The sequence below is a fragment of the Rhamphochromis sp. 'chilingali' genome, assembly GCF_963969265.1.
Source record: "Rhamphochromis sp. 'chilingali' genome assembly, chromosome: 3".
Classification (NCBI taxonomy): domain Eukaryota; kingdom Metazoa; phylum Chordata; class Actinopteri; order Cichliformes; family Cichlidae; genus Rhamphochromis; species Rhamphochromis sp. 'chilingali'.
The window spans coordinates 7,717,598-7,738,449 of record NC_137931.1 but is presented as its reverse complement, the minus strand read 5'-3'; the positions used below and the strand labels follow the sequence as shown (position 1 = coordinate 7,738,449).

Below are 20,852 nucleotides of genomic sequence, written 5' to 3'. Positions count from 1 at the left end.
TCTCCAAATTGTTCCGTTAGTCACCGGAGGTTGTCAGAGCGCACTGCATGTTTTCATTTGGCTGATTTTTACACCGCCTTTCCTGACCGAGTCCCAAAGAGATTTGTATCTCCTTCCAGGATTGATTTTGATAGGCAAATATGTAAACCACCACACTGAATCCTGGACGAATCTGGGCTCTTGGCCAAAAACTGGAACATCCATAGAAGCTAATGCACGGAGCCCTGATAGATGAGTACAAAACCATCATCAGACAGAGCAGACTGATTTGGGTTAACATCATTTCCAGTTAGCAGGACTATTACCGGCACCGAGTGCTGAGTATCCTAACTACAGACTAACTACACAGTACATAAGTATGGACCACTAGGGGTTGAAAATCAACTCTGTTTTACACTTTTCCACCAATCCAGGTGGATTTCAACTACTTTGGTCAAGTGAACAGCAAAATAGCCTAATGAGGGGCTACAGCGTTGCACTAGATTTGCCAGATGAAAAAGATTATTATAATAAGTACCACAGCAGCAGGTCTCTGGTGATTCTCCAATATAGCATCGGATTTGGCCACAGCGGTAATTAAAATGCTGCTTCTGTGGGCCTGTGGTGGTTCTGAAGCACGGGAAAGACTAACAATAGCACCAACACAGGAAGGAAAAAAACTAAAACACACACAGACACACACACGGATGTCGTGCATGGCATTAACATCAATCAAACAGTGCTACTGCTTAAACTCACAGGAGGGACAGCCACCCTCTTCCCTGAGCAAAAAATAGAAGGATGGTACGCTCACTCCTTGGCACTCAGCTTTACTCTCATTACGCGGTCCGTTCTGAGTATTACAGAGACTGAGGCTGGTGTTGCCAGGGCTGTGCCGAGGTCAAAAGCATGGCGCAGTAATAATTAAGGCACTTATTCAAATTAACAGAGAACAAATGAAAGAGGGAGGGAGATGGACCCATAGGAAATATCCTGTCTGCCTGCGTGATGTAGATAGCATGAACGTGGAGGGCAAACACGTTTCAAGGCTGTGGAGGGGGGGTGCTCAGGAAAACAGGATGACGACTGACTGTGCGGGCGTATGTGTGTGTGTGTTCTCCATTTGAACAAAGCCAGTCTGTGTATGACTGTAAGACTGTGAGCAACAGCTGTCTCAGACAGACACAGCATGAGAGTGTGTGTGTGAGAGGGAGAGGTTGATATGAGGGAGTTGATGTGTGGATATATGTGTGCATGTGTGCGAGAGGGTGAGGTTGGGGATATTACTTAAACTGTGTGTGTGTGTGTGTGTGTGTGTGTGTGTGTGTGTGTGTGTGTGTGTGTGTGTGTGTGTGTGTGTGTGTGTGTGTGTGGTGACATAGAAGCTTCAGGATCACTTGCCAGAGACCCACCCAAAACATTTCCTCTTCTACTTCTTTTTTTTCCGCTTTTTAAACAATGCAATGTACAAGTAGCAGTGGAGCTGGGGGGATCTCAATGGTGCTCTTCTCACCTGCTGACATCCATCAATTGAGCCACATGACGATGATTTCTATCACAGCGGGACTGAAAACACACAGCTCTGTGAACTCTGACCCGGAGTCCTGACAGGTGGCGAAATGTGAGTAAAATGTGCGTGACTCACTCTCACTGTCTCATCACATCCATCTCACGCTCAAGCCCCAAACAGCACTCTTCCTTCCTGCGTCTCCGTGCAGGATGATCAGCCCTCTTTAAATGTTTTCTTGTTATTTGCGCCTTAAAATAAATTTAAAATTTTTGTGTTTTGTGTTTCCAATTTCCTGATTTCTTCCCGCCCACCGCCCCTGAACAAACAAACAAACTCCGTGTCACGGTGAAAACCAGCTTGAAGTTTCTGGTAGAAATCCAAGCGCTGACCTCACGCGCAGATCTGTGGCTCATTCTGCCAAAAACGGGTACCCACCCGCCACCAACATAACACCCACACCCTTAAGTGGCACCAGGCCAATACAACTTTGGGGCCAGCTTGTAGGAACCCAGCCTGGCTGCACCGTCACCACGGCCCACTCTCTCAGAGGGGGTTCAACTAAACCGCGGCGGGGGAGTTGCAAATGAACAATTACGTGAATCCAAAAAAGAAAAAAACATGAAATGAAAATTTCCTCCATATATTCATCTTCCAAATCATGTTTATAGAAAGCAGACCAACGCTGTACTATGACTTTAGTGAAAATCCGTAGAATAATTTCCCCACAATATAAACATCTAGGCTTTCAAGCACATTTTAAATAATCGATTCTTAATGATTCGTAATGGTTTCGCCCTCGTCTAGAAAAGTAAATAAAAGGGAACACTCAAGAGCAACTTCTTCGAATGAACACTTTCCATTTTCCACTTACATTGCATCAGTAAAATCACAACAGGAAGATACAGGGACGTCCCCATCATTATCGTCCCCAACTCTGCCTGGAGTCTCGTCTTCGGAGGAAGGAGCGAGGAGGCAGATCTCGAGCCTCGGCTTTGTTGTTCACTTGTTCGCAACTCCCAGATAATTCATCCGGCATCCAGGGAATAAACTGATCTCCCGGGAGGGTGTGTGAGCGCGCGTGTCAAGCAACCGGACCGACCCGGCGCTCAGCTCCTGGCACGAGAAACAGACGAGCGTGAAGTCGCAACTTCTGCACGGAGCAGTCAGCGAGATCGACGTCCCGGCTGAAAAGTGCGGTGAGCAATGGCGAGCAGCCTCTGTCACTGTCAGAGAGACGCGAATGGATGCTCTCTGTTCTCGCTGGGCGGCTGGTTGAGATTGAGGTGGAGGGAGAAAGGGAGGGAGGGCGGAGTGAGCTCTGATGAGCAGAGCGGCGGAGCGCCGAGAGCGCAGCGCCGTGTCCAAGACGCGCACTGCACTGCCAAGTGGCCACATAGCGGTGGTGTGGCAGCAAAGGTGTGGTCGCCTTAATACCGAACCCCGAGGGAGACCTGCGAGTTATGCTGAACTTTGAGGCCCACTCCACGTAGAAACACACACATATTACAGTTTCTTCCTTCAATGTTGGAGACAAGTTTGTTAGAAACAGTCAAAATCAATATGGAGTATTTAAACAGTTTTGATGTTACCAGGTTGCTCAAAAATCTCTTTGGTTTCAGTAATCATGAAACAGGTGATCTGTCGGAGCAGAGGACGCACACTGAGATGCAACACTACGAATTAGGAGTTAACAGAAGAACTGTAAAGGTCTGAAATCGTTTGCGTTTTTATGAAAGGAGGGGTGCCAAACATAAGGCCCGGGGCACAGAATAGGCCCAGCAAAGACTCCAATTTGGCCCACCTGATGAACATTGTGTGTAGATTTTGAACTTTAAACGGTAGATTTTACAGCTAGCTTTTCTTAATGATAATCACCATACTACGCCAAAGCAATTAAGTCATGGATAAACAGAAAAATGACAGAAAAGAACAGCAATGTCTGTTCTTTTGTTGTTGTTGTTTTTGTTTTGTTTTTTTACAGTATGTCCACAGTACAAAAACAAACCCCAAGATTTTCTGTAAATTAATTAAAACCAATTTGGGTTTAAAGACCAGAAAGTTGGCGTCATTAAAACTGTGCCGGGCACCTTCAAGGTTCAAAAACAGTAATGTATTTCAGCTTTTCCACCATAACAGAAAACGAGTTGTTGGGCAAAGAATTTTCTTTCAAGTTATTCATTCGTCAACTCTGAAAATCTCCCTGTGTTTTGTGAGTATGAGCTCATGATTTCACTTGGATTTCACATGAGGTCTCGTAAGTGGTTCTGAAAGTGATCCTGTCCAATTATGCTTTTGCTCATGATTTTGTATAGGATGGATTTAAATAATAACGAGTGTTTAACAGAGAAAAAAAAGCACTGACATTTAAAGTATGGTGCAATCAAAAGCTTATTTAAGCAAAGTAATTCTCATTAAACCTGAAATGCATGACAATAGTTTTTTTCCTCAATAGAAAGCTGAATGCTGATTATATCCAGAGAAAGACGGGTTATTACTCATCAGCAGAGCATTGATTCCTCAACAATTACTCAACAAGAGATTCAGCGAGGCACGCAGATTGCATTACAGACCTTTTGAACAAATGGAGAACAGAAGGACATAAATTAATTTGTCAGGATGCATTATTTCACAGTATTTTTGTAGTTATTCAATTTTAATCATCTGTGCAGCACCAGTTCCTAAACACCTCTAAAGTGCTGCAGGAGAGGGGTATTCAGGCTCATCAGGGCACCGAGTCAAACATCTCAACTGGGACTGAATCTGAGGCATGTGTGTTTGGGTGTGTCTCACACACTGTCAGGGTGTTTTTGGGTGGGTGGGGGTAGCAGCAGGATGCTTGAGATGGGACAACAGCTGCATAGTTTGCAGCTTTTCTGGCCAGAGACTTTGCGCAATCTTACATTGTTTCCAATCCAATTTTGGAAAAGTTGAATGTTACTGAGAAACAAACATAATAATTTGACCAGAAATGGGTGTTTGTTTCTGTTTTATGGTTCCTGGCATTCACTTTTAATCTCAAATGATCTAAAGACACCCAAAGAAGGGATCAATTTTCCATGTCACTGGAAGCCATTAAACATAAGACATACTTTATGTATCCCAGATATGGGAACTTTACCAGAACTAATCAATAAACAGATGTTAAACAAGATGTAGCCAGTGTTTTAAAGAGTGTACACTGTAAAATGTGGTGTGCCAGAAAAATACAGTGAAATAACAGAACTTTACCATCACCGAAAAATAAAGACATTTTATTTAAACATGGAATTTTTTTTCTTGTTTTGGAAAATAGTCCTGTAGCTTTAAGTTTACACAGTATATATATATATATCAGCGGTGCAACAATACTCGTATTGATATTGAACCGTTCGATACAGTGCTTTCGGTTCAGTACGCATATGTATGAACAATACAAAATTTGTAATTTATTTTATCAACTTTCCTTCTGAAGATGCTGTCTGTGTTGAGAGCTCAGTGAATCTGCGTTTGACTACTCCGCCTTGGCTGCACTGTCGAGCGCAGATCCACCAAGCGCAGCACAAGCTAGCAAGACAGAAGCTAAGCTGGTTGCAACATGGCAAATTGAACCTCCCCCACCCTCATTCAGATCTGGCCTTTGGAACTATTTTGGTCTTCATGTGACGTATGACCCTGAAGGTAAGCGCGTCATGGACAAAAGTAAAACAGTATGTCGGATGTGCCACGCAATGCTCAATTACATGGGTGGGAACTAGTGCGTTACCGCAGTTAGCTCGTTAACGTGTTGGCCGTCCAGCCCCAGGCACGGGGCGATCCGCGGTAGCTCGTTAACGGAGATTTGCCGTGTTGTGACGTTAACGTCATTTCAGATTAACGCTGACAGCACTAGTGGGAACACAACGAATATGACTGCACATTTACTCCGACATCATCCTAGTGCAAAGACAAGTGGAAGCAGACAAAAACAACAAGCACGCATGCTACAAACTTTACCCGAGTCATTTAGACTGCCATTAGCACATGATTCTCCTTATGGGGACCTGATATGTTTAATATGCTGCTGAGAATATAGCCCAGAAGAAGCGTATAGTATAGCTTTTATTTTGGAAAGAACCATTTCTCTGTAATAAACTCTCTTTTCCAAAGATGAGTGATTCCTCAATCAGATAGATTTAGTTTTTTATTACTCTGTTGTTTCAGCAACATTAAATTTAAAAACTGTACTTTTGAGTTAAAATATATATTTATAATTTTAATAAATGACAAATTAAAAGGGCATGAACATTTTTTTGTATAAAAAATATCGAACCGTGACACCAAAATATCAAACTGAACCGAACCGTGAATTTTGTGTATCGTTGCACCCCTAATATATATATACATATACATATATACACATATATTATACACACACACATATATATATATATATATATATATATATATATATATATATATATATATATATATATATATATATATATATATATATATATGCATGTGTGTATAATATATGTGTATATATGTATATGTGTATATATGTATATGTATATATATATTAGGGGTGCAACGATACACAAAATTCACGGTTCGGTTCGGTTCGATACTTTGGTGTCACGGTTCGATATTTTTTCGATACAAAAAAATGTTCATGCCCTTTTAATTTGTCATTTATTAAAATTATAAATATATATTTTAACTCAAAAGTACAGTTTTTAAATTTAACCCTAACCCTTGTGCGTGTTTTTTATTTTGACAGCGAATGCGCACCTGCGGACCACTTATGTGCAGCCCTGGTTATTTAGCTCATCATATTGCAGCCACAGAAATTCTTTTGTCCATGAAACCATAAAGCTGCACTTTCTTTTTGCCTTATAGTCTGATTTGTCATAACTTCTCCGTTTTGTGGTAAGCTTTTCTTTGGCTGTCACTTCTTCACCCTGACCTGTCTTATTTGGCTCAGCAGAACTAAAATATATATCTGTCTGTGAAGGTTCTCAGTCATCCAGGTCATCGTAGTCAAATATATATCCTGCTGCTTTTACACACGCACTCACATAAGCTCAGCGATTCTCTGCGCGATCAACCTCTCACATGTTTAAGCTTGCTGCGGGAGATTTCACTTGTCATGTTTGCATAGTAAGCTAACAATTAATAAGACGATGTCAGAGGAATTGGTGCACAAATTATCATCACTCACAGATCAGTGCTGTCGCTCTCTATACACCGTTTGCACGATTGCAAAGTGAAAGCAAAAAAACAAGCGCAAATTCAAACGCGATTTCAATATGTCACATATTGACAGTGGCTCACCGATGCCAATGACATAATTACCCAGCTATATTTCTGAAAGAATGCAAAAGCATTGACATATATTTTTCCTACAATAGCCCGACGGGCAGGGAAGAGATAGATTTTGGTAGCCCGACTGAAAAAAATCGCTAGCCCCAGGACGTCGGGCTAGCGATATTGCGAGCCCTGTATCTGATTGAGGAATCACTCATCTTTGGAAAAGAGAGTTTATTACAGAGAAATGGCTCTTTCCAAAATAAAAGCTATACTATCCGCTTCTTCTGGGCTATATTCTCAGCAGCATAAGGAGAATCATGTGCTAACAGCTGTCTAAATGACTCGGCTAAAGTTAGTAGCATGCTTGTTGTTTTTGTCTTTGCACTAGGATGATGTCGGCGTAAATGTGCAGTCATATTCGTTGTGTTCCCACTAGTGATTTCAGGTTAATCTCGTTGAAATGACCTTAAAGCCACAACACGGCAAATCTCCGTTAACGAGCTACCGCCGATCGCCCCGTGCATGGGGCTAGACGGCCAACACGTTAACGAGCTAACTGCGCTAACACACTAGTTCCCACCCATGTAATTGAGCATTGCATGGCACATCCAACATACTGTTTTACTTTAGTCCATGACTCGCTTACCTTCAGGGTCATACGTGAAAACCAAAATAATTCCAAACGCCAGATCTGAATGAGGGTGGGGGAGGTCCATGTTGCAAGGAGAGCTTAACTTCTGTCTCGCTAGCTTGCCCTGTGCTCTTCCTTCTGACGATGCTGTCTGTGTTGAGCGCTCAGTGAATCTGCATTCAACTACTCCGCCTAGGCTGCACTGTCGAGCCTAGGCGGAGTAGTCGAATGCAGATTCACTGAGCGCTCAACACAGACAGCATCGTCAGAAGGAAAGTTGATAAAATAAATTACAAATGTTGTATTGTTCGATACATATGCGTACCGAACCGAAAGCACTGTATCGAACGGTTCAATATCGATACGAATATCGTTGCACCCCTAATATATGTATATATAGGTGTATATATGTATATATAGGTGTATATATGTATATATAGGTGTATATATGTATATATATGTGTGTATATATGTATGTATGTATATATATATATATATATATATATATATATATATATATATATATATATATATATATATATATATATATATATTAGGGGTGCAATGATATTCGTATCGATATTGAACCGTTCGATACAGTGCTTTCGGTTCGGTACACATATGTATCGAACAATACAACATTTGTAATTTATTTTATCAACTTTCCTTCTGACGATGCTGTCTGTGTTGAGCGCTCAGTGAATCTGTGTTCGACTACTCCGCCTAGGCTGCACTGTCGAGCGCAGATCCACTGAGCGCTCAACACAGACAGCATAGTCAGAAGGAAGAGCGCAGGGCAAGCTAGCAAGACAGAAGTTAAGCTCTACTTGCAACAGGCAAATTGAACCTCATTCAGATCTGGCATTTGGAATTATTTTGGTTTTCATGTGACGTATGACCCTGAAGGTAAGCGAGTCATGGACTAAAGTAAAACAGTATGTTGGATGTGCCATGCAATGCTCAATTACATGGGTGGGAGCTAGTGTGTTAGCGCAGTTAGCTCGTTAACGTGTTGGCCGTCCAGCCCCATGCACGGAGTGATCGGTGGTAGCTCGTTAACGGAGATTTGCCGTGTTGTGGTGTTATGGTCATTTCAACGAGATTAACCTGAAAGCACTAGTGGGAACACAACGAATATGACTGCACATTTACGCCGACATCATCCTAGTGCAAAGACAAGTGGAAGCAGACAAAAAACAACAAGCATGCTACTAACTTTAGCCGAGTCATTTAGACAGCTGTTAGCACATGATTCTCCTTATGCTGCTGAGAATATAGCCCAGAAGAAGCGGATAGTATAGCTTTTATTTTGGAAAGAGACATTTCTCTGTAATAAACTCTCTTTTCCAAAGATGAGTGATTCCTCAATCAGATACAGGGCTCGCAATATCGCTAGCCTGACATCCTGGGGCTAGCGATTTTTTCAGTCGGGCTACCAAAATCTATCTCTTCCCTGCCTGTCGGGCTATTGTAGGAAAAATATATGTCAATGCTTTTGCATTCTTTCAGAAATATAGCTGGGTAATTATGTCATTGGCATCGGTGAGCCACTGTCAATATGTGACATATTGAAATCGCGTTTGAATTTGCGCTTGTTTTTTTGCTTTCACTTTGCAATCGTGTGAACTGTGTATAGAGAGCGACAGCACTGATCTGTGAGTGATGATAATTTGTGCACCAATTCCTCTGACATTGTCTTATTAATTGTTAGCTTACTATGCAAACATGACAAGTGAAATCTCCCGCAGCAAGCTTAAACATGTGAGAGGTTGATCGCGCAGAGAATCGCTGAGCTTATGTGAGTGCGTGTGTAAAAGCAGCAGGATTTATATTTGACTACGATGACCTGGATGACTGAGAACCTTCACAGACAGATATATATTTTAGTTCTGCTGAGCCAAATAAGACAGGTCAGGGTGAAGAAGTGACAGCCAAAGAAAAGCTTACCACAAAACGGAGAAGTTATGACAAATCAGACTATAAGGCAAAAAGAAAGTGCAGCTTTATGGTTTCATGGACAAAAGAATTTCTGTGGCTGCAAAATGATGAGCTAAATAACCAGGGCTGCACATAAGTGGTCCGCAGGTGCGCATTCGCTGTCAAAATAAAAAACACGCACAAGGGTTAGGGTTAAATTTAAAAACTGTACTTTTGAGTTAAAATATATATTTATAATTTTAATAAATGACAAATTAAAAAGGCATGAACATTTTTTTTGTATCGAAAAAATATCGAACCGTGACACCAAAGTATCGAACCGAACCGAACCGTGAATTTTGTGTATCGTTGCACCCCTAAAATATATATATATGTATATATGTGTATATATATGTATATATGTGTATATATATATATATATATATATATATATATATATATATATATATATATATATATATATATATATATGTGTATATATATATATATGTGTGTATATATATATATATATATATATATATATATATATATATATATATATTTATATTTATTTATTTATTTTATTAATGGCGTTTACATGTGTAAAAATGATAAACCTAATACCTAATATTATGATAAAATACTGCTACAATAAACTCAACGAGGCTTAAACTTGCTACAGTTACCATTTGGGTTTATTATATAGTAAGATGACAATTTTAGAAGGTTGCCACGCCCACAGTGCTGTTTGAACTTTTTCCACACTGACCCCTTGTAAGTGTCCCTCTGTGTAAAGTCCGTCAAGCATCCCTCAGATTTGACAGTTAACTCGCATTGAACGATCCAAGTCTGTAATTTCACAGGCAATTAACATTTATTGTTCAATCTCATTAAACTTATGCATGCCTTAAGAATAAATCTTTAGATTTTTTATTATTCCTTCTCCATAACATCAGTTTTATGGTTTATTTGAAAATAAACAGCACAATTATAAAATACAGTCTGTGAAATTACACTAATTATAATTGTTAACTGTGTTTTGACAGCTTACTAATATTTGCAGATGTTTTATACATTATAAACACCAAACTTTCTGTGAGAAATGTCAATTTTGTTTATTCCGTTTTTTTCTCCCCATTTTGCAATTTTATTGATAATTTATTTACAGCTATGTGTATCGAACTTAACGGACAGAATGTTTCATTGCAGATTCTTTTAATTTTAAAGCATAAAGGAATGTTTTTACTTTGGTTAGAGTTCTTAATGATATTCTTGTAATCACTGATACTGGACGCTCTATGGTCCTAGTTTTACTGGACCTCTCTTCGGCCTTTGATATGGTAGACCATAACATTTTATTACTAAGACTTGAGCACACTGTGGGTATTAGAGGCACTGCCCTCGACTGGTTTAAATCATACCTCGCTGATAGATCCTTATCAGTTCACTTAGGCACCTTCTCCTCTTCCTCCGCTCCGGTCTGTTGTGGTGTGCCTCAAGGATCAGTTTTAGGCCCTATTCTCTTCTCATTGTATTTGCTCCCTCTAGGCGCAATCTTTGAAAAATACAATATCGCCTTCCACTGTTATGCCGATGACATACAGATCTATTTTGAACTTACTGACGACCTTGCTGTGTCCCTGCACTACTTTCAAGAATGCATGCGGGAGGTCAAAGAATGGTTCCTGAGTAATTCCCTCGTTTTAAATGATAAGAAGACTGAGATTGTGGTGTTCAACAGTAAAATCCCTCGTGCCCAACTCTGTGCTGCCCTGGGTTCCTTTGCTAGTTTTTCTTGTGACTATGTCAGTAACTTGGGTGTACTGCTGGATAGCTCGCTCAAACTCGATAAGCAAGTGTCTGCTGTAGTGAGATCTAGCTTCCACCAACTGCGCCTTATCTCTAAGGCTAGGCATTATATTCCGCATGAGGACCTGGAGAAGCTTATTCACGCTTTTGTGACCTCCAGGTTGGATTATTGTAACTCCTTGTACTATGGTCTTCCCTCTTCTCTTCTTCTTAAACTGCAAACAGTCCAAAATGCAGCAGCCCGCCTTTTGACTGGTACCAGGAAATTTTGCCATATTACCCCTGTCCTAGCTAGCCTGCATTGGCTGCCCATAAAGTACCGTATTCAATTTAAAATATTACTCCTTACTTTCAAAACTATTAATAAATTAGCGCCAAGTTATCTTAGTGAACTTCTCAAACCACATACTCCTGCTAGAACACTCAGATCTGCCACTCAACTACTTCTGACCCAACCCAGATCTCGACTGAAGTCCCAGGGTGACCGTGCGTTTGCTCTGGCTGCCCCGGTACTGTGGAATACCCTTCCTCTCGACCTCCGCGCATCTGATTCCATTGCACTGTTCAAATCACGATTAAAAACCCACTTATTCAATCTTGCCTTTCCCTCTAGTTAATATTTCTTTTATGATTTTATATCATGCACTTTTATGCTCATTTAAATTCTTGTTTGCTCTGTACCTGTTGCTTTCCTATGTATTAGTGACAGTTATCTGCTTGCATATTTAGTACTTGCTTTGGTCCTATTTCTATTATCCTCCTCCTATACTCTATTTACTTGTTAAGCACCTTGGCATACCCTTGGTTTTTAAGTGTGCTTTATAAATAAAGTTTATTATTATTATTATTATTAAAGTATCGAACACTGTAGATTTCAGGCTAAAATTGCAACTTCTCAAAAAATGTGTTGTTGTCGAATGTGTCAATTTGCCAGGAATCAAGAAGGAGAAAAAAAAAAAGGGAAACGATGCTGCCTCATGACTCAAATCCTCAGGCTTGCTCACACATGCCAAATGCACTCAGAGGATTGAGAGCCACCTGTTTGCCAAGTGATAGACGCAACAGATGCACTGTTGCCTGACCTCTGGCCAATTTACACATGTACGCATGCACGCACACAGCTTTTGTTTTTAAGGAAAACTGCTGATACAAGAACAAACGCACCCACCCACAATCACGACTGTTAATCACACCGAATACAAAGGCTACTGCGTTTTGCGCAACAATACTGCCGTTCGTTTCAATTTGCAGCAATATTAAATAAGAAAATAAATAAATGCAAGAGATTTCTCACATGTTTTTATACATTTATTGAACAAATGATCTAATCAGTTAAAGTGTTTACGTGGAAGGTTACAGAGGTGGTTAGTGGCTGGCTGGAAGTTGAGGTGAGTTGGGAGGAGATGGTGGAGCTGCTACTTCAGGACCCGGCACATCCACCTGTGTAGAAAACAAAAACGTGAAAACAGAGAGAAGAGAAACTAACATTCCCAGACCGTTACATCCCCTCTCCATCCTACTTTCATCAGAAATAAGCTAAAATATCTTTTTGCATATATTTTTAAAAAGAAAGCTTCCGTAGTGGTGGTAGTGGGTTGTGGGGGCATGATGCCCACCGTGGGGGGAAATTTGGAAGAATCTTTTTGCAGTGTGGGCGGTGGTGTTTTGGCCAGCTGGAGGCAGACAGGGGACATGCCTCCCTACTGCCTGCAGCCGGCTCACAAAACGCATCCGCCCACGTCTCGCTGTTTTTATAAACCTGTTCCTGGAGAGTCCGTAGGCTGGCACATACTGGGGGTGAACCAAATAACACTAATCTTTCAACTTAATGATGTAACAAATTACGCCTGTCAAAAAGGCCAGACAATTTGACATCAGTGCAAGATTCAGAGGCTTCATGAGCCTTCTGAGGCAGAAGACAAAGAGCTAGAAGCAGGGATGCAACACATAAATAACCAAAAAGTGTGCATTTTAAAAGAAAAACCTTCGTGTAATCCCAGCGAATGAACCTTAACAAGTCCATTTAGATAACTGAAGTTTCTCTCTCTGTTGTCTAGATGTACGGCGGGTTTTAGTATTGAACATGTCATCTATTTTCTAAGTAAATATATTTCTAAAGCTGCTATTAACATGAAATTCTCACTGGCTGTTGGCAGCAACTTATCCAATCCACACACACAAAGAAATCAAACCATAGAGGTCCAAAAGCACCACGCCAACAGTGAAGTTTGAAGGTGGGGACATCATGGTGCAGGGCTGTTTTTCAGCATATGGCACTTCCTTCATATAATTAGAGCAAGAATGAACGGACAAATTAAAATCTGCTTCCATCTACCAGGATGACGAAGATGAAACGAGGGTGGACATTTCAGGGAGAACATGCTCCCAAACACAGCCAAGGAAACTCTCAGAGAAAGAAAATAAAGCCAATCATCGGACCCGAATCCAGCTGATGATCTACAGAAAGAACTTAAGCTAAAGAAGGAACCCATGTAAGCCTGTTTGTGTGGAAGAACGGGCCAAAAGCTGTCATCACCATCTATCTTTGATTTCTTTGCATGTGTGGATTGGGCGGGTTGTTGCTGACATCTGGTGAGGATTTCATCTCAACAGCACCCTAGAAATATATTTACTTAGAAAATTGGTGACAAGTTCAATATTTCTTTTACCAGCTGCATGTCTATCAGAGAGAGAGAGCTGTTGCAATTCCAAGCCCCCCACTTCATACCAGCATTATGATTTGCAAAACGGTGCAGAAGAATCACCTAAAGCCAAAGGACGCTGCGGGTCATTTTTAAAGACATACTGCCATGTTGAGCAAACACAACATCTGTAACCCTCAAACGCTGCAATTTAAACTGCGATCGATCGTCACGGTAAATGTTGTAATTTAGAAAATTGTTTTGGTAGTCTGACATCATCTGATGAAATGCTGCTTTGACTTAAAACAGCTGAACAGTGAACACGAGTCACGAACATGGTGACTTTCACCGTAAAGACCGATCTACACTTCACAATATGATGTCAGGCACCAGAATGGTGACGATGCTAACAGAGTTACTGCTATCTATTCCTTTAACCTGCCAGATTCATAATAATTGATCATTAATAATCACACTTAAAGGCACAGGCTGAAATAAAAACACACGAACCTGGATTTGAAGCATTGCAGTGAATCCAGCCATTGTTTAACTGTTTAATAGTGAAGGTTTTTTCTCAGCAGTTTTTCCCTCCACATTAAGGAAAGACAGCTTTATTTCAAAGAGCTGAGCATGACAAGAACAGCCAGCCTCGGGCTGCTTAAAAGGAATGAAAAACACTCATGTGGTCTTAAAATGACGTCTGTTTGCCTCTGCAGGCTGCAGAAGAGAAGGAGAAGAGGTGCATTTGGCATGTCTGCCTGCATATGCTTTCTTATGGTGCAACATAGCTGTCCTTCAGAGATCTTCTAGGCCTCTTTCACTTTATAGCTCTTCCACTGATTAGCGGTAGCGACGTTCTGATAACACGGGACAAACGGGACAGAGCGGCTGCCCTTCGTACACCTCGTGTGCACGACAAACACGGCATGCATTAGAAGGTTGGCTGATAATATATAACAGTGACCTCCAAGACTATAAAACTGATGTGCAGCCTCTCCTGGAGGAGGTCAGCATGCTAATCCTGCGCTCTTAAAAACTCCATAAATATATGATCCAAATATTTCACAATTTTAATATCAATCCAACTCAGGTCTTCAGACTTTTGTTCTTAAAAGTGCCATTTTCAATTCCCCGAGTATCCCATCTCTGTGTATAAAATGTAGGCCATGGAGCACAGTATATCATCAGTTGCCAAATTAAGTGCGTCTATTAATGAGTACATCTTCTTTTTTTTTTTTTATTACGCAATCAGTGATGCACCGAGGATGCCAGAAAGGCTGCAGCGAAATCTATTTCGCCTAGATGGCTCCATCCAAAATTAACTCATAACCTAGTTTGAATTTGCAGAATTGATGCGTCTATCTTTCAGCGCTCGAGTCAAGCTCGGTTATGCAGACGGAGCGGATTCACCTTTCGCATCAATCCAGGCGTCTAGAAGTAGAGCCTTGAACATGCAGAGATTTAAAAATATTTTTCCCTCGGATCTTCACTCGGCGTTTGTGTTTTTGATGTCGACTTCAGAAAGCAGCCTTTGTCCTTCATGAGGAGGATGAGACCTGCCTTTTCCTTGAGATTACAGCCCGCAATACTTCCTGTCTCGGTTTTTGCCAACATAATAATGCACGGTAATAAAAACAGAGTGCTAAATCCTAACCTCTGGCTACTGGACAAATACTCAACACCGTCCAGACATTAAGAGTTCTCTCTGGGCTGGTTTCAGTTCTTCAGAGCTAAAAAACAGAGACATTTGCTGTTCTTTTCTCAAACATATTTTTATTAGATTGAAGCACATTTGCTGTTCTTACCAGTTTCTCTGCCCGTTGCCTCAGTTTCCTCCAGACTGTGTGGTGAGCCTGCAGAGAGAGGAAAACGTGACTTGGAGGCACATGTAGACACAATAAAGTGCTTTTTATACATCACACAATTCTTGGCAATTGTGCATGAAAAACTGTTGTAACAGATGGACAATCAAGTGCCATTTGATTAGCTTTTGTTCCACTGCTGCAACGCTTTTAAGGATATTAAAACAGAAAAACATGGACAATAAAGCCTTTATTTAATGTGGGCTGGACTGCTTTACATCACTTTTACAGTCCTAACAATCAAAGCACTAAAACATGTATGAAGTTTACAATCATATGTCTCTCAACCTGCCAGTGTCCTTAGTATGTGCGAAGATACTGGAAGAAATTATGCAATTAAAAAAATGGATAACTGGTTCCTATATATACAGCTTATACTAAACACACTTTCTCACCTGAAGCTGCAGAGGCAGGGAGAGGCCCTGTGCTCGACGATGGAGGCCCCAGGATCCCTGTCCCAGGCTGTGGAGGGCCGTCACCTCATACTGGGAGCACAGGCCTGTTCTGGCCACCAGGGGGCCCCCACTCAGGAGTACATGGTCGCCACATCTACCAAAACGGGTACATGGTTGAGTTCAGGTAAGTGCAGGAATAATGAAAGATTCTACTCTGCCCGTCATGCAGTGCAATAAGGAAAGTTTCAGTCTACTGGTGTTTGCTCAGTGTCCAAATACTGTTACACATATTTGCTAAATGCAGAAGCACAGCCTGCAAAGTCAAAGGAGACGCAAATTCATAAACTCTAACTAAAGTTAGGATACCTGTCTCGAGTTTAATACCAACTTCAGTGCCAAATAGTTCTCTTAGTTTAAGTGACTGCTCTTAAAGGTGGTCCCGCTCTTGATATGTTACTGCATATGAGATATGCCGATATCTGGATGTTGTGTTTTCTTTCTTGAACTGTGCGTCAGTTGTATCTGTTCGTTTATTTGAGCATGCATTGGTTGCGTTGTGTGCTGCTCTCTTGGCCAGGTCTCTCTTTTTGTACTTTAAATGCAGTGTCACCTGTAGAGCATCACTGTGCCTTTGGGATTTTGAGATGCTTTCTGTTCCACTTCTTCCTGCTTACACCTGCCAGAGTAGGAGAAAATACAACAAATAAAGCATTTAAACCTAAATGAGTCGTGAAAGGAGGTACGTGGAAGTGTCAGCTGTCTACACAGCTGAGCAGTACTCAGATGCCAGTCTACCTGCTGTGTGAGAAAGCCTCCAGTGCCACAGAGGGCGCCACTTCCAGAGGCTCCCAGGCCAGGTCTTGGTGGATGAGCTGCTGGGCTCCTCTGGTCAAAGAGCGTAATGACTCCTGAAAAGAAACAGACAGTAAAACATCAGCTGATTTTTGAATGGAAAATCTCATTAAAGAGAAACTTAACATTAGCCGGATGTCACTACTTCTTACAGTAAAAACTACAACCTGCCTGAACAGTTGTAGGTTTTTCTAGAGTCACAGGGCTTTTTCCAGTCGGGCTACCAAAATCTAACTCAGCCCTGCCCGTCGGGCTATCATAGAAAGGAAAAATATATGTCAATGCTTTTGCATTCTTTCGCAAATGTAGCTGGGTAAGTATGTAATTAGCATTGAAGAGCCACTGTCAATGTCTCAATGTCACATGTTTGAATTTGCGCTTGTTTTTTGCTTTCACTTTCACTGTGCGTATAGAGAGCGGCAGTATTGGTGAGTCACAGATTAATTGCGCACCAATTCCTCTGACATCGTCTTATCACTCATTAGCTCACTATTCAAACATGACAAGTGAAATCTCTCGCAAACTTGAACATGTGATACAGGCTGACTGCACAGAGAATCACTGACCGTGATGTGTGTGTGTGTGTGTATAAAAACATGGATTTATGCAGGTATTTTAGTTCTGCAGAGCCAAATAAGACAGGTCAGGATGAAGAAGGGGCAGCCAAAGAAAAGCTTACCACAAAACAAATCAGACTATGAGGCAAAAAGAAAGCGCAGCTTTTTTTGGTTTCATGGACAAAAGAATTTCTGTGGCTGGAATATGACGAGCTAAATAACATAATGTTCTGCCGGGTGTGTCGTGAGTTTCCCTCGATATCTGCGTCGACAAGCGCCTTTGTTACTGGGACCAGTAATTTTAAGAAAGACCCATCAGAACCCATGAGAAATGCAAGAAATGCATTATTGCCCAGTCTGCAATATCTTTCCCGGAACAAACACCAATTGCAAAAACATACTAAAAATAAACAAAGCACAACAAGAAGTCCTGAAAAAGCTGTTTAGAACAGCAAACTATGTTGCACAGAGTGAACTACCATTAGCAAAATTTAGCCGTCTTTGCAAACTTCAAAAAGCAAATGTTGTAGATCTTGGTTCCACTTACCTCTTACCCGGGACTTCAGTGGAAATTTGAGATTCAGGATCTGAAGTTGTTTCCTTTACAATATTATGCATTAAACTATAATATTGTAAAGGAAACAAAACATCAATCAGAAAATTGTTCTCTTTTTTTTTTCCGGGCTACTTAAATTTATTTTGGGCTACCAAAAACTGAAGAGAGCCTGCCAGGGATTTTGAAATTTTGCGAGCCCTGAGTTGTATTCAAGAGGCCATGAGTAGCTGCCACTGCAGTAAAACAGATGAATATTCACCATCTAGGTAAACAGAAATGATGTCGGCAGCGAGTGCAGTGGCGTAATAGAGCGTTGGACCATACACGCACCTCAGAGGGAGTCCATGAGTCGAGCTGGGGGTCGAGCACCACGTCACAGCAGAAGGCCCCAGAGAGGACTGCAGGGAAATACAAAGTCAGCACAGCAGAAGCAGAAATGTCAAAGCAACATTTTCACTTAAAAAAATGCTTAAATATCAAATATCAATTTTGTCACATACGTCATTAACTAAACACTACCTTGTTTTTTTTAATTATTTAACATCAGTCAACAAAGACCAGGTCAAACATCAAAACACTCGAGGTCAAACTTCTGAAGACACATACTCGGGGTCAGGGTAAACAGTGGTTTTCTACCTGGCACTTCCCGTGTGCTGAGCAGCTCCACAGTATAATCATCCTTGAAGGCGGTCTCCAGCACCTGACCCAGCAGGGCAGCGCAGGAACGCCAGTACGCCTGAGCACAAGACAAGAGGACAGGACTAACACTCAAGTATTCACTTATTCTACAAACTGGCTTCCACGTCTTTACTGGACTTGCAGCTCTGATGTTCTGTTGTCAACAATATTTTCTTTTCTCAAATAAAAGGTGTGATCCTTCAGCAGCAAGCTGAATTTATGAGAGAACGTTTGTCTGTTAAAGTACCTCGTTGACCAGTGTGGGGTCGTTGTCTTTAAACGTGAGCAGAGTGAGTGAGCAGGAGTGGGTGAGGGGCTGGTGGAGAGGCCATGGTTCTCCGTCCACAAGAGCCAGAGCTGAGTTTGTCACATGATGCTCCGTCAGATCTGAGAGTGACAGAGCGTTTGTTTGGAGTGTAACAACACGTTATTAACACATGCAACTGAAGCTTACGGTGGAGAATTTATAATCGGTTTGTTCTTTTCACTCACGTCTGGCGCAGCTCAGCGGGGTGGACATTCCTTTGTTCATGACGAGCAGCGCACCGTCCAGCCCGGGGCCCTGCATGGACACCTCGATCTTCTCGATGCGGGGGTACAGAGCTCTCTGCCTGGCCTGCTCTCTGGAGAAGACGGCGTTACGCTGACTGCGTACCTCAGCCAGAGATGGACGCTGAGCTGCCACAGCGGATGCAAAGCCTGTGGATGGGCAGGATGGATGGAAAGAAGAACTTAAAGGAAACCAGAGTGTAAACGATCCTGTAATGTGAGGAAGTTGAACACACGACGTACAGGTAGCAGGTCTGCCGTTAATGGTTAATTGAAGTGAATTATCTATGTTATCTATATGTTGTAATTTATATTTTATTTCAGAGGCTCTTTCGATGTCGAAGATTGCCGACTCCTGCTTTAGACCTTTATACAAATATTTATTGTACAATTATTTAAGGAAACAAAAGCTAAGAAGTAGACTTTTTTCATCATCATCATTATTATTCGTCTGCTGTACCCAACCGTGACTCCAAAACAGAGTTTTAGAAATTTGTACCGTTATACACCCGCGCACATACAAGGCGCTTTATTAGGTACACCTGCTGTCACTGAGCTGGACCTCCTTTCACCGGAAAAACTACTATGTACTTAACCTGTTCCAACACATCCCAAAGCTGCTCTAACATTTCTTGCGGTGACCCTCCTGTTTCCAGTACTTTCTCTTTACAATATAAAACCGTAAAAAATATCATATTTTATTGTATTACTTATTTCTATGACAATTAAATCCAGCTTTAAAGGAGCATTACTGCAGCTTACAGCTGTCACAAGCCTGACCAGCTACATATGCTAGTGCTACACGGATAACAACTGGTACTCACGTCGCTGGAAAACTCGACATACGGTCCTGCTCGCCATTTTCACGACTGTTCCTACAGCCACGCAAATTTTTTTTTTTTTTTTTTTTTTAACCGCAAACAGATAAATGTCTTTTACAAACGTCTATGGTTGAAGGACGCCATGCCTGACTCGTGTGCAGCGCATATTTAGGTCCGTAGAGGAACTGATGTTTTCGGAAGCTAAAGTTCCACGTGTAAAACGACACGCGGTTTTAGCTTACGACAGCAGGTGTCGCTGCTGGCAGTAGTTTCAAAGAAGCTAGTGTAATTTTGTATTAAGCCAGTCAAGAAAATATATCGTTTACTGTGATATTTTTACAGGCACTGTTCCTAACATATGGTGTCTAAGATGTATTTCAGCATCACTTCAGCTTCCATACCTTTCTAAGTGCTGAAAGACTTTTCCTCTTATTCTGATTGGAGGGAATCCAAAGTTATGATCCTGAATCTGGAGTCTCACATGCCCCCTTAGTTTCATCCTCTTAATGGACTCTAATGGCACTCCAAATTTGACAAATGCCCGCTGGATTTTTCAGGACCAGAATCTGCAGTAAGCGTTGGCACTAATGGCAACCGGCAGGGGCAGTAGCACAAGGACGACCAGCCAGGGGAACGCAGACGCAGGACCAAAACATCATAAATCATCTCGACGCAGGCCAAGGCAGTGCCAGATTACTGCTAAAGAGCAAAGCTGAAAGGCGGCTATGTTTTCTCAATGAGTGCAAATCTTATGACCTCTGGAGGTTAACATGAAAGGAGAGCGGTAACTTCAAAGACTGGGGAGGGGAAAAAAAAAAACAAAGGC

General features: G+C 41.4%; 2 protein-coding genes across 5 annotated transcripts in view; both read right to left on the bottom strand.

Annotated features, from left to right (window-relative positions):
* Positions 1-2,788, bottom strand: part of jam2a (junctional adhesion molecule 2a) — a 22,035-nt gene extending 19,247 nt beyond the window's left edge. For 2 of the 4 annotated variants that reach the window (XM_080878166.1, XM_080878167.1), the window contains exon 1: positions 2,361-2,788. In XM_080878166.1, coding sequence (XP_080734292.1) covers positions 2,361-2,409 — 49 coding nt within the window. In that variant the 5' untranslated portion in view covers positions 2,410-2,788. The remainder of the gene's footprint in view (positions 1-2,360) is intronic. The other 2 variants (XM_080878169.1, XM_080878168.1) reach the window with 2 other exon arrangements.
* A 9,621-nt stretch (positions 2,789-12,409) lies between these two features.
* Positions 12,410-20,209, bottom strand: mrpl39 (mitochondrial ribosomal protein L39). The gene is made up of 10 exons (XM_080879090.1): positions 20,030-20,209; positions 19,149-19,355; positions 18,904-19,043; positions 18,615-18,714; positions 18,309-18,376; positions 16,809-16,921; positions 16,624-16,689; positions 16,014-16,167; positions 15,562-15,609; positions 12,410-12,554 (listed from the first exon to the last, which is right to left on the bottom strand). The coding sequence occupies exons 1-10, from the start codon at positions 20,064-20,066 to the stop codon at positions 12,480-12,482; spliced, it is 1,008 nt and encodes a 335-aa protein (XP_080735216.1). The 5' UTR covers positions 20,067-20,209; the 3' UTR covers positions 12,410-12,479.
* Between the last annotated feature and the right edge of the window lie 643 nt (positions 20,210-20,852).